Below are 12,275 nucleotides of genomic sequence, written 5' to 3' on the forward strand. Positions count from 1 at the left end.
GTTGTGTCGAGCTGTGCCAGTCTGAGCTGTGTCAAAGGCCTTGCTGAAGTCTAGGTAGACTACATCAACAGGCTTTCCCTCATCCACCAGTCGGGTCACCCAGTCATAGAAGGAGATGAGGTTGGTCAGGCAGGACTTGCCTTTCACGAACCCAGTGGTCCCACATACATTGTGAGATTGCATTCAAGATGACCTGTTCCATCAGTTTTCCTGGCACTGAGGTCAGGCTGACAGGTCTGTAGATCCCTGGTTCCTCCTTACAACCCTTCTTACAGATGGGTGTCACATTAGCAAGTCTCCAGTCATCCAGGACCTCTCTGGATGACCATGACCACTGATAGATGATGGAGAGCGGCCCAGCAATCACATCTACCAAAATGGCAGCATCACTTCCCTCTCGGTATTGTTCTTTTTGTTCTGTGGTTTTGATTTCATTGTTTTCTGTTTCTTGCTTCATGGTATGGGGATGAGTTTATTGCCAAAATCTCTTGGGACTTTCGTTACTAAGGACTTTCCTTTCCTGTGAGGCGCTTTTTTCCTATTAATGTTATTTATGATTAGTTTTAATACCTTGCTGCTATTACAGGGCAATTCTTTTCCAATTCTGTTCTCCATGGTGGCCAGGCTTGCTAGTATTACTTGCTCACAGTGGGATTTAGTGCTAAAGTAATTCCTTCTCTGTAGATGATAAATGGGCAAGATCAACCCAGTTTCTGTTTCCAGAAAGGTGGGAAGGGGACGAGAAAGAAATGTATCAAATTCTAAGGGTTTTTCAGGAGGGGAGGCAGAGGCAGAAATAATGCCAAGTATTTCTACTCCACCCCTTAAAAATGCCTATTTAAAGGCACTTAACTGCATTAGACCAGCAGTTTCAATCCTCAGTAAAAGGTGGTAAGCATGGCTGAGGAAAGGAAAGTCTTTGTTGATGAAATAAATAAAGCACTGGCCAAGTCCGAAGGCCTTGCCCTGAAGGATCTGCTGTTCTTCTACCGGGGGACTCCTTATCCCGTGACAGTGTGCAGTGCAGAGACCTTCCAAGCCCTGGAGAACCTGGAAGCCAGAAGGGACGATATGGTGCTGGTGTCTTACCCCAAATGCGGTGAATACGTTATAAATTGCTCGCTGTAGTCTGTCATACTGTAATTAGCTGACACGATAAGGAGGAAAATAACCAACAGAGGATGGTTTTACATTGTGTGGGGATATTGGGCATTTCTAGTACAACCAGAGGCAGCAGGTTTTTGTGCTCATTGTCTCTGTTATGTAGTCTGGTCCACTGTTTTTTAATATGGTTTATGTTTCTGAAAAGATAAAATGTTTTAGCATTCAGAACTACTTTTGGCTGAAGAAGTGGGAATATAGTACGTAGTTATTATGTATCAGTGGGGCAAGATACCTCTGCCAGTGTGATAAACTGCATTCTGAAAAGTGTGTTAGTAATGTAATGCAGTGTAATGTACAAAAGCAGTAAAGTTACGCATTAGACTCCTTATAAGAAGTAGAAAGCAGCAGGGCATGGCATCTTGCAAAATTCAAGCAGCTTCTTAGCATTATCATTATATTCAGTATCACTATTGGTTTTTGTTTTGTGATTGCAAATGATAGACTGTGACATGATAGACTGTGACGTGGTGGAATTTGAAATCTTGTAGTCAGAGGTCTGCAGAAAGGATGAAAGGTGCAATACGAGCTTTGGAGGGAAAAAAAAACACAACAAAAACAACAACCAACCAACCAGCTGATTTTGATCAGTGTTATAAATGTCTTGTGTGAGATGGTTGCTTATACGAAAGGGATGGGTTTTGTCAATCTAGGAAATCCTTTCCAAGTGTTTCTGCCTTGAGACCCAAGCAGCAGAAGCTTAGGGTTGTCAGAGAAAATGTGGGTCCAGGAAAGGATTTCAGTGGAATAGCATGGTAGCTGATGCACTCAAGTTGGTCTCTAATCAGGAGGCCCTTAACCAAGGTCTCATCCAGCAAGGTGAAGAGCACATACTGTTCCTGTGGTTTTGGCTTGGTAAGTTCTGATCTGGAAAGAAACTGTTATGTATTTAGGGGCTTAAGAAGTAAGCTTGTAGTGTTTAGGGTAAATATATGGCAGCTGTGAGACAAAACACTGAGCCAAGAGAAAGAGAGGGCAAATACAAAAGAAGGGAGCTGACAAAATGTGAAATATGTATCTTTGTTGTAAGAGACCTTTATTTCTACTGGTTTTGAGTCCAGGGTTTTTGCTGGACTGTATAAAGACAGGCCATTGACAGAGCTTGGCACCACAGCTTTGTCTCTCAGAGCTTTAACAGTGTCCTCGTTCCTTTTAATTATTAAGGAGCATGAAGGTTAAATTACAGTGAAGTCTCACTGTATGAAATGTTTCTCCCAACTCAGGTGTGTGCAGTGGAGAGGAAAGCGCTGACTGATGCAGAGAGATATTGATGAGGTGGGGCTGCAGGCTGACGGAGCTCCTGGATGCCGTACTTCCCAGGGACAGGTCGTGCATTGAGAAGCCAAGATGGGATTTAGAGACTAAGAATTTTAGGTTTATCAGCTGTAGCTTTTGTTTAAAATAAAATCAGTGTTTATGCACGTGCAGTTAATACTGGGCAGATGGAGACATGGATTTAGAGACTTCTAATGCTTTTGGCATTGGTCTTTATGTAAATGGGAGATTGATATAAATTATATACATCACAAAATGTCTTATATATAAATCTTATGTTATTTGGTGGTATATAAATATATTCAGATGTATTATAACACATTGCATGGTGTGTACACATTGCATACACATTATTGTATGAATAGGACACAGTCCTGAGCCACTTTATGTAACATAGGGTGAAAGACCTCCTTTCTGAGAATAACTTTCAGCTGAAAGCATGAGGTTAACGCTGTTTGCATCCTGTGTTCCCTGTTAGTGCCTCTGGCAGCTGCGTTCACAGGGGACTTGCAGCATGCCAGAGGCTGAGGCAGCTCCGCAGCTCCATCCCTGTGGCCCCAGCGGGAAGCCTTCCAAGTGCCTCTGCAAGGACGTGGGGACGGTGCCGCAGGCTTGGTGAACATGCCATTCCCTCGCTCTGTCCCGCCACCAGTCAGTGGGGCATCTACAGGGCGAGGTCCCTGGGAAACTGAGGAAAGCAGGCAGCACGAAGCAGCCGCAGGAGAGCATGGAGCTGGCCGTGGAGGTGTGCTGCCCCAGCACAGCTGGTGCCCGGACAGCCACATGTGGGGAGGCTTCACCACGAGATCCTTCGCATAGGGTCTGGTGGGTGGCAGCTCCTCTAGCATTCTTCTGGAGCGCACTTTATGGAGACAGCAACAGGCACAACTGGGGACGAGCACTGGTGGTGGCATTGCATTGATGACTGTTTCATCCTTGACCCGGTGCAAGGAAGGAGGGGCAGACACTTCTCCACCGCAGAATGAGCGAAACTCCTTGCTCATTCCTTCCTTCTCCTGTCAAGACCCTTCCCAAGTGTTTCTCTGTAAAAGTCAGGAAAGCTCCCTTTATTGTCTGTCACAGATTGTTTTATGACTATATTAAAAAGATACTGAGTGCATCATTAAGTCTGTTCTACCCCCAGTGCTTTCCACATATCAATCGTAAGTGAGCCAGGAAGGTCACAGCTAAGAAGCCATTGAGGATCTCATTAACTGAAAACATTATTTTGTTTATAATCATTTGAGAGCTTTAGTATTATCTGTAATTTGATGACTGTCTATTATGCTGAATCAAGCCATGTAATGAGAAGGCTTTGGGATCTTATATAAACCTCTTTATTTTGTTCTCTGGGTTTCTTGGTCCAGGTGTGAACTGGCTTATCCAGATTTTAAATGACTTGATATTCACCACTGTCCAGAGTAAAACTGTAAGCACAGAACTACCATTTATTGAATGTGGAGATCCAGATAAATATCAGGTTAGTGAAAAGAACCTACTGAACCACTTAAAGTCTGTTGTTTTCTTTCTCTCCTGCACCCCCGCATGCAAGTTATTAAAATGAAGTCATGCAGCAAGTAAAGATATTTCTCCCAAGAGGGGAAAAAGGATAATCTTAGATGACTAATGCCTTTTGATTAGGTTCTGCTCACACTGGAAACTCTCACAGATCATTGCTGCACTCATGTAATAAGCCTGTTCTCACTTATTGTTCTGTTTATTTCTAAAGAGGATGAAGCAGATTCCATCCCCAAGGATTCTGGCAACGCATCTGAATTATGATTGCCTCCCCAAGTCTATTTTCAAGAACAAAGCCAAGGTGGGCTTTTTTTTTTTTTTTTTTTTTTTTCCCCTCTCTCTGCAAGAACAAGCTGAATTTTTCTGACAGTACCAACACGCAAGAATAATTCTCAGGCTGCATCCTTTTCTTGCACCCACGCAGGTGGCATTGAGGAAAAGCGACTTGGAGACAATGGGAATCTCATGAGGCCTGGGCTGGCTTAGCACCTGCTGTAATACAGTAACCCTAGGGGTGCATAAACAAGAACAGTTCTAGAGGCTGTTAGAGTGCTCAAAAAATGGCAGGGGTGTCATGCTTTTCTTTTTTATGCTACTCTTTTCTGTGTACAACAATGGTTGTGGATGGGAATGAAAGTGGCAGCAGTAACTCTGGGACATTCACTGTCTCCATGCAGAGAGCCACACTGTTAAAACTTCAGTATTTCTGGTTCTCAGTCACCGAACAATGGCAGGTACATAGCATTTAGGAGAGGTACCACAGAGGAAGGGAGGAGTTGGTTAAGGAATAAGGGTTTTATCCTTGTTCCATTAATATTTTCTCCTGGTTAATGTATAACAAGTTTTCAGAAGTGTTTACACTTCTCTAAGGATTGCTGTCTCTTAGGATTTCAAGTACATTATTGCCATGCTTTGAAAAATGGGATATAAGTGTAGCAGCTGTGGTTTCCTGAAGGAGAATCAAACAGTTTTTTGTAGCAAGGGGCTGGCAAATGTTTCCTTGCTATTTCCCAGGTCTTAGGTAGTTATGGGGTAGTATTCTCTGACAACATTACATTTTTTCCAGTTGTTCCTTTCTACAATTGCTCCGTAACATAAGCAAATCTTAAAAGTGATAAGTGGTCTTTATTATGACCACATTATACATTTGTTCTCAATGCCTTACCTAATAGTGAAAATATTTTGTAGCCCCCAGTAAGTTATTGATTGCAGAATGTTTGGTTATACTTTCATTTTGGTTGCCAGAGGAAATATGTCACCTAAAACTGTTGACCTCTTTCTCCTACTCCAGATACTAGTGTTGTTTCGAAACCCTAAAGATACAGCTGTTTCATTTTTCCATTTCCACAACAATGTGCCAAGCGTCCCCAGTTACAGCTCCTGGGATGAGTTCTTCTGCGAGTTCATGAATGGAAAAGGTATTGCTATAGTTACTGAATGTAGCTGAAGAAGTAACAGAAGAAAATATTTAAAAACAACTAAATGGGGCCAGTGGGAAAACAGCTGTCTCATAATTAGCTTACTGGTGGCCATACCCCATGATAAAGGAGGCAGCTGAATGCCAGAATGGGGAGAAAGTCCAAAATATGCTTTGTTTCTGGGCATTTTGCTCTTCCATGCAAGTGTGTGGGAATCACCTGGCAGCTTGATAATGGTATTGGGCTGAAATTATGTCACTAAGTGATGGAGGAAATGCTACAGATCTGAAATAGTAATGAAATGACAGTTTGTTGTCTTTACTGTTTCCAGGCATGAGCCAAACACCTCATAAGCAACTCAACTTTTAGATTTCGACTGATGTCTAACTTTGGCTTTTAAGAGTTATCTTTAATGACAATATAGAAATGGAGGGGAAGCACAGAGGAAATTCATATATCTGTGCAGAAGCCACTTACATTTACATTACACTTACAAAAGTCCCGTGGAAGTCTCCATCATTCTGTTGTACAGCATGGTACCACTGAAAAGACAGGCTGTTCTGTTTGTTTGTGTAGATGTAACTGATGGGTAACAGAAGGTGGTTCTTCAGTTAGAGAGAAATAAGTACACAGTAATAAAAGAAGGTCACACTGATGCTTTTTTTGCTTCTTCACAGTTGGCTGGGGATCTTATTTTGACCATGCAGTCACCTGGAACAAACACATTGAAGACAAGAATACCATGATCATAACATATGAAGACCTGAAAGAGGTAAAGCAGCCACTGTGTACCGACAGGCAAAACATATCTGGGTCTGTTCCCTGAAAATTGCTGAAATTAAAAGCAGAAAGCACAGGTTCCTGAAAGAGCAACATCAAGTATCTATTTAGGAACAAGTTGATTCTGGATATATGAAAGCAGAGCTCCAATGTAATGTAGAAGACATACTGTGAAGGAAGATATTGTTTGTAGATGATAGCTATACACACCCCAAGTGGGTAGCTCCTTTGTCAGAGGAAGCAAATTATATAACCCCCTTTCACTGCATTGTTTTCAGAATCTGACTTCTGGTGTAAAGCAGATAGCTGAATTCTTTGGATTCTCCCCAGTGGCAGAGCAGATCCAGTCCATTGCAGACAGGGCCACTTTCCAGGCAATGAAGGACAAAGCTCAGGAAACTCATGGTGCTGTTGGCTCAGTTCTTTTCCGCAAAGGTAAATTTGTTTACAGCAAACAAACAGCATATTTTGCAAGGTTGGTGAATGGTAGCAATACATTTTGGGCAGATGGGAGTTTGGATCAGTAGATGCTTAATCTTTGTGCATAATTTTCAGGGCTAGAAGTTAAGGAACACTGACTGTACTTCAGGATGCTATCACTTGATTTCACCACAAGGGCCAAAATCATTCAGTAAAGCCCTGTATAATGTGATTAGCAGAAGTGCCCTACAGGTAGCACAACCTCCAGTCATGGTATGCAGTAAACACCAACTAAAGCAAAGAAGAGTCATATTTTGGCTTCTGTGAGTACTGGGGGTATCCTGGACAAAGTGCCTCCACAGATTTTTCTTGGATTTTCTAAATAACCATTGGGATTGCCTAGGAACCTCGCTCAGCACGATGAATCCAGACACTGCACAGGTTGAGCTGTGTCTTTTAGCCATGAATCAGGCTAGAGATGCAGACCCAGAAAAACTCAGGCCATGGACTCTCCAAAACTAGATCAGAAGTAGACTGCAGCTTAGGGCAGTGTCTGGTTACAGCGCACAAAGCTCTTGCTGTTAAAAATGACATCTTTGAACATTCAGAGTTCTTTTCACAACTGCTGGTTGTGTTGGTAGTACTCTGCAGCTGCACAAAACACAAAGCAGACCAGTAGCTTCCTACGTCCCCTTTATGTTCACATTCTGTTGAGGACATCAAAAGTAAAGCAGAGGAATATGTTCTTGGGTCAGAGATTTTTTTTTTAATTTAATTTTTGTTGTTTTTGTTGTTGTTGTTCTTAAAAGAAAAAAGTGGATTATCCTGAAAGAAGATGACACAGGATTTTTTTTTTTTTGTTTGAAATCATACTCCTTGGTCCTTACAGTCAAGGGTATTGTTTTACTTTTCTTTATGTTCCAGGTGTTGTTGGAGACTGGAAAAATCTTTTCACTGAAGCTCAGAACAAGGAAATGGATGCCAAATTCAAAGTGTGCTTAGAAGGAACCAAGCTGGGAGCAAAGTTAAAATATGATGTGTACTGCAAGTCCTGAGCTTCCTCTATAGAATAATCTTGTGTCCAGACAGTTTTTCATTCACTTTTATGAAATCAAAGAGAAATCAGAACAATACTTGATTTGAAACTTTTGAGTATCTGTGCAATTGCAAGCCTGTTTGTGCTGTCTTAACTTGCACAAGCAATCCTCACTCATACAGTTAGTATATTGACTATACCAGATTCTCTTAAATGTCCTGTGGTTCTTTGGCTTCACTTGTTTTTTAAAACTGATTTTTGCCATGATTTCATGTTACCTAGTAGAATCCTGCGTGAAATATATATGTAGTATTTGAACATGCTGAAATCACTGGAAATGTATTCAGTATGTTGCAAGTGATTTTCCAAGAGATTTTTTAAAATAATAGTGAAATGTCTTCTTGATTTTTAGATTTGGAAACTCATAACATTTCAATTTAAAGTGAAATTTCAAAAAGTTTTGTTGGGTTTTGCCACTTTCTGTGTGTAGATAAATATGAGAAAAAAAACTAAAGGAACTCAGGGAGAAACTTTCTCCCCCTTTCACCACAAATATTTTTGTTTCTTTTGGTAGTGTGAGATCTCATCCTGAGCAACTGAAGGAATTGGGAACTTGCACATGGAGGTTGGAGTCCGCCTTCTGGTGGTGGCTTGCTTTGCTGCTCACCCAAGGGAGAAATTGGAAACACATTGAGAATATCTGATTTTGTACATGTGATTGTCAGGAGGACTCTGGAGCACTCCAGAGCACTCACCCTGCTTTGGATGTTGAGGAGGTGAATGAAAAAGTTCCTGCCTGGTAGGAATGTGACTTCTTCACAGTATCAAGGCAGGAGGGTCGGTAACCATTTGGTTCACTTGGTTGGAAGAAGGGTCTTTTTAGATATGAGAAAAGGAAGTGTGCTACTTGCATAACTTTGGAAATACTTTGTGTAATTGTGTAGGTTTGCCTGGGTTACTTTATGCCTGTAGATGTGAATTTGCTTTTGAAATCAACAGCTGTAATAACAACCATTTAAAATCAGTAAACCAAAACTGGGGTACCGGTGAGGATTGCAGAGCGAAATAGAACATATCAAACCAGAATGAAGTGGGTTAATACCAAACAAGCAAAAGTTCAAAGTTGATGAAGCTTCCCAAACAAATCCAAGGTTCCATGTAAGTCCTTTGTAGATGCTGGGGAAAAAAAAAAAAAGCGGCTGTATTTCTCATGTATTTGCCTGAGGTGTAATAGGCCCTGCTGGAGTAGTAGGTTAGTGTCATTGCTAAGCAGTTAACAGAAAGAAGTTCAAAGGGTTTTGGTTGAGGATAATGTTGAAAAAGAAGCACCAATCCCTAGTAAAGTAGGTTGCCTGAACTACTAGATCAGTAACAGCCAGCCTATCTGCTTAAACTGCCATCTTTCTCTATTTAAGATTTTAATGAAGTATCCCAGGGCAGCTCAAGAGGAAATCCCATCTCAAGATGCTAAATAGACTACTCTTAAATTATTACACTTTTGGACCAGCAAGGTTATTTAAGCTAAGGTCACTTAGCCATCTGAGGGAATGTTTTATAGATGGCATTCTTATGTTCTTTCAGTCTGATTTGCAGACTCTTCTCAGTATGTATTCACATATTCATTAATTACCATCTCTTAAAAGAGCATTAAAGAACATTGAGTATAAGACTAGTGAGTGTGAGGGGCAGCTAATTTGTTTGCAGCTTTCTGTGTGTTTTAGGTTCTGTTCTGTTAAAAATGATGTGGTAGGAAGACACAGAAGAAAGCTAAATGTCATTGGAGAAAGGGAAAATTTATACCTCCCTCAAACACATTCAGGATGGAAAAGCACAGAAACATTTTCGGATGGTGGTATTGAAGGTCAAATTCAGTGGCCCAGAGTGTTTATAGCTTTTAACAGCAGCTAAACAAAAAAATCAAACCCAACAGCAAAATTAAACTCCATTTTGTGGAAAATCACTAGGCACACATATATTCTTTCAGCCATACATATAGACAGCAATTTTGGTTTTATATTTTCCATTTATATTTTTTATTTTATAAATGTTTTCCCTTTTATACTTTTTATTATGGTACTCAGCAGTAAAACTTTAAGTGGTATTTTTGACAAACAGCATTTAAAAATATGTCGGATCATCTACCTTTTAAAGAAGAGATTTTTTTCACTCCCTAACTACAGTTTTTGATTTTTTTTCTGTATTGGTGACCTTTTTCACACTTACTATTTTTTAGCAGTTGTAAGTATTTATGATATCTATATTATGGTAACTGCTAAATGCTAATCTGTTAGTACTTTTGTCACCTCCATTTCCCATATGAGCTGCTCGATAACAATCATAAAGCAGGAGAGTATATTAAAATGATATTGAAAAAGAGAAATTGGAGGTCTTCTTGGAAAAGAGAAGCATAAACGTATCTTTTGCATGCAAGAGATGGCTCCCTTGTGTGTGTTCAGGGTGTCAATAACCCAGCCAAAAAGAAAAAGAATTTTGGTACTGAATTATAATAAAGATAAAATGGGATCAAAGCAGACAGAACTGAGCTCAATTTTCTCATTTACAAAATGCATGCATTTTATATTGCAGCATTATACAGTACATTAATTGGAAAGATAATTAATGTTGAATTACAGTAGAAGTGCTCTAAAAGTACAAGGCACATATGACCTCCACAGGAACATCAAATAATTCTTTTCGGAGGGTAGGCTGGTTATTAGAGTGGATGCCAAATGGATTTATAATGAAGGGGGATGTGAGACAGTCATACCAATCTTTTTATAATAGCAAATGCCTGGACTTGTATTCTAATGTTGTTTCTTTAGGAAAAGCCCTAACACTGACCTGAATTTTGTCTGAAAGATCACCTTTGGTGGGGATTAGCACCTTCTGTTCTGCTCTTAACACACTGCAGAGCTTGGCAACATACACTGATGGTGTTGAAATGAGACTGATCAGTGGTTGTTCTGAATGTTGATATTGTCAGGATTGATGCAAAGGAGAGAAATAGAAAACAACATTATGAATGCAAGCATACTGTATCAGTGCTATGTCTAGCACATTGCTAAGGCACTCTGGTAAAATGTTATTTACCTTGTTTTTGGTAAAAGGATGCAGTTGTCACGACTTGCTGTCACACTTGGGATGATATGACATAATTGCTGATAAAATAGTGTATAGATGTTTAGTATTGGCACAGTTTAAGTTATAGCCTGTTACTTCAGTCAGCCATAACCTGTTTGTTTTGACCATGTTAGAAAGGTTCTTGATGTGGTCCTTGGACTGGAGACCAGCTGTTGGGAGAGCAACACCTGGCCTGGGTGTCCTAGGCTGGAATGATGGCAGAGGTATCGCCCACTGGTATTGCCATATGGTGAGGGGGCAGCTGTCTGGCTGTGGCACAGCTGCCCATGAACGCATCAAGGTGTGCCCCAGTTACCCCTTCTCTTTCATGTGGCTCTTCTGCTCCTTGCCACAGCCACTGAAGACCAGATCTTGTGGGTCCAAGTTAAATGGTGGAGTGGGTGATGAAGTGACGGTATGGATCCTTTGCTCTCCCTCCTTTCCTTACAAAGCTGTTCAGATGCTAGAAGAACAGCACAGTAGGGAGGTCAGGGCAAGGGCCCACCATCCTGTGTGTTTGGTCTTCTCATGCCAGGTGTTTGGCACCACCACCCAGCTTCGCAGCCAGGTGAGAGGCAGCTGGTGTTGGGAGTAGCCTGAGTACTAACTTCCCTGCTCCCAGCTTCACAGAAATGTAACCATTAGAAATGTGTAGGTGTTGTGCTTAAGTCTTACAATACTCAGTTTGCGTCTGAATGGAATGTTTTTCATAAGAACATTTGGCTTCTGCAAAACCTTTAGAAGCCTGAGGAAGATAGAAAATTATTCTTTGACTTTGCCCAAAATATGAAGCAGTCAGGAACTGAAAGGAGGCTGTGAAACTAATATCTTGGGAGGGTTGTGTACTTGTGAATAGTATAAGCTTACTGACATATGCATGTTGGTCTCCTGTGATTTCCCTGCTGTTTTGCATTTACAAGCCAATGAAGCTGTTTTCATTACTACAACAGTCATTAGCGTTCCCCCAGCAGGTAAATAAGTCATAGTTTCATTATTGTGTATTTCTGTTATATCCATAGGCAAAATATTTATATCCGGAGGAAAAAATTAAATATGAGATAATCTTAGACATTGACCATGTCCCCCCAAAAGTAAAATAAAAAGCCCACCAACCGACAACAAAAGAGAAACTACCAAAACCAGCCAACCCCCAAAATGGGACACCTACAACCGTCCTTCTTCATGTCTTTTGTCAAGGCACAGAGAGTGTCTGGAACAGTTTCTGCAGATTTCCAGACCGCTCTTTGCTTTTGTTCTTTGCGTATTTCTGCTGTGTACAATCTTCTTTTTTTCAATGCAGTCCATCCTCTTTTTTCCTGATGGCATGGAATTATTTTTGTTTTCAGACTGTTACTTGTTCAGAGAACTGTTTCCTTTTCTTCTTTATATATATATATATATATATATATATATATATATATATATTTGTTTTTCCTTTTCTGGTGAGCCACTGGGTTTGTCTTCCCTTGTAACTTGCAAGCTCCTGCGGCTTTGGTATCAGACGCAGGGGCAGCCAGTTATGCATCACTGTGGAAACTTCACCGAAA

At 40.7% G+C, this 12,275-nt stretch overlaps 1 protein-coding gene across 1 annotated transcript; it reads left to right on the forward strand.

Annotated features, from left to right (window-relative positions):
* The first annotated feature begins 889 nt into the window (after positions 1–889).
* On the forward strand, positions 890–9,621 carry SULT6B1 (sulfotransferase family 6B member 1). Its single transcript, XM_040551940.1, has 7 exons — positions 890–1,099; positions 3,804–3,916; positions 4,166–4,255; positions 5,246–5,372; positions 6,050–6,144; positions 6,431–6,587; positions 7,497–9,621. The coding sequence occupies exons 1-7, from the start codon at positions 898–900 to the stop codon at positions 7,625–7,627; spliced, it is 915 nt and encodes a 304-aa protein (XP_040407874.1). The 5' UTR covers positions 890–897; the 3' UTR covers positions 7,628–9,621.
* Positions 9,622–12,275: the final 2,654 nt, after the last annotated feature.

This window comes from Cygnus olor, chromosome 3 (genome assembly GCF_009769625.2).
Source record: "Cygnus olor isolate bCygOlo1 chromosome 3, bCygOlo1.pri.v2, whole genome shotgun sequence".
Lineage (NCBI taxonomy): Eukaryota > Metazoa > Chordata > Aves > Anseriformes > Anatidae > Cygnus > Cygnus olor.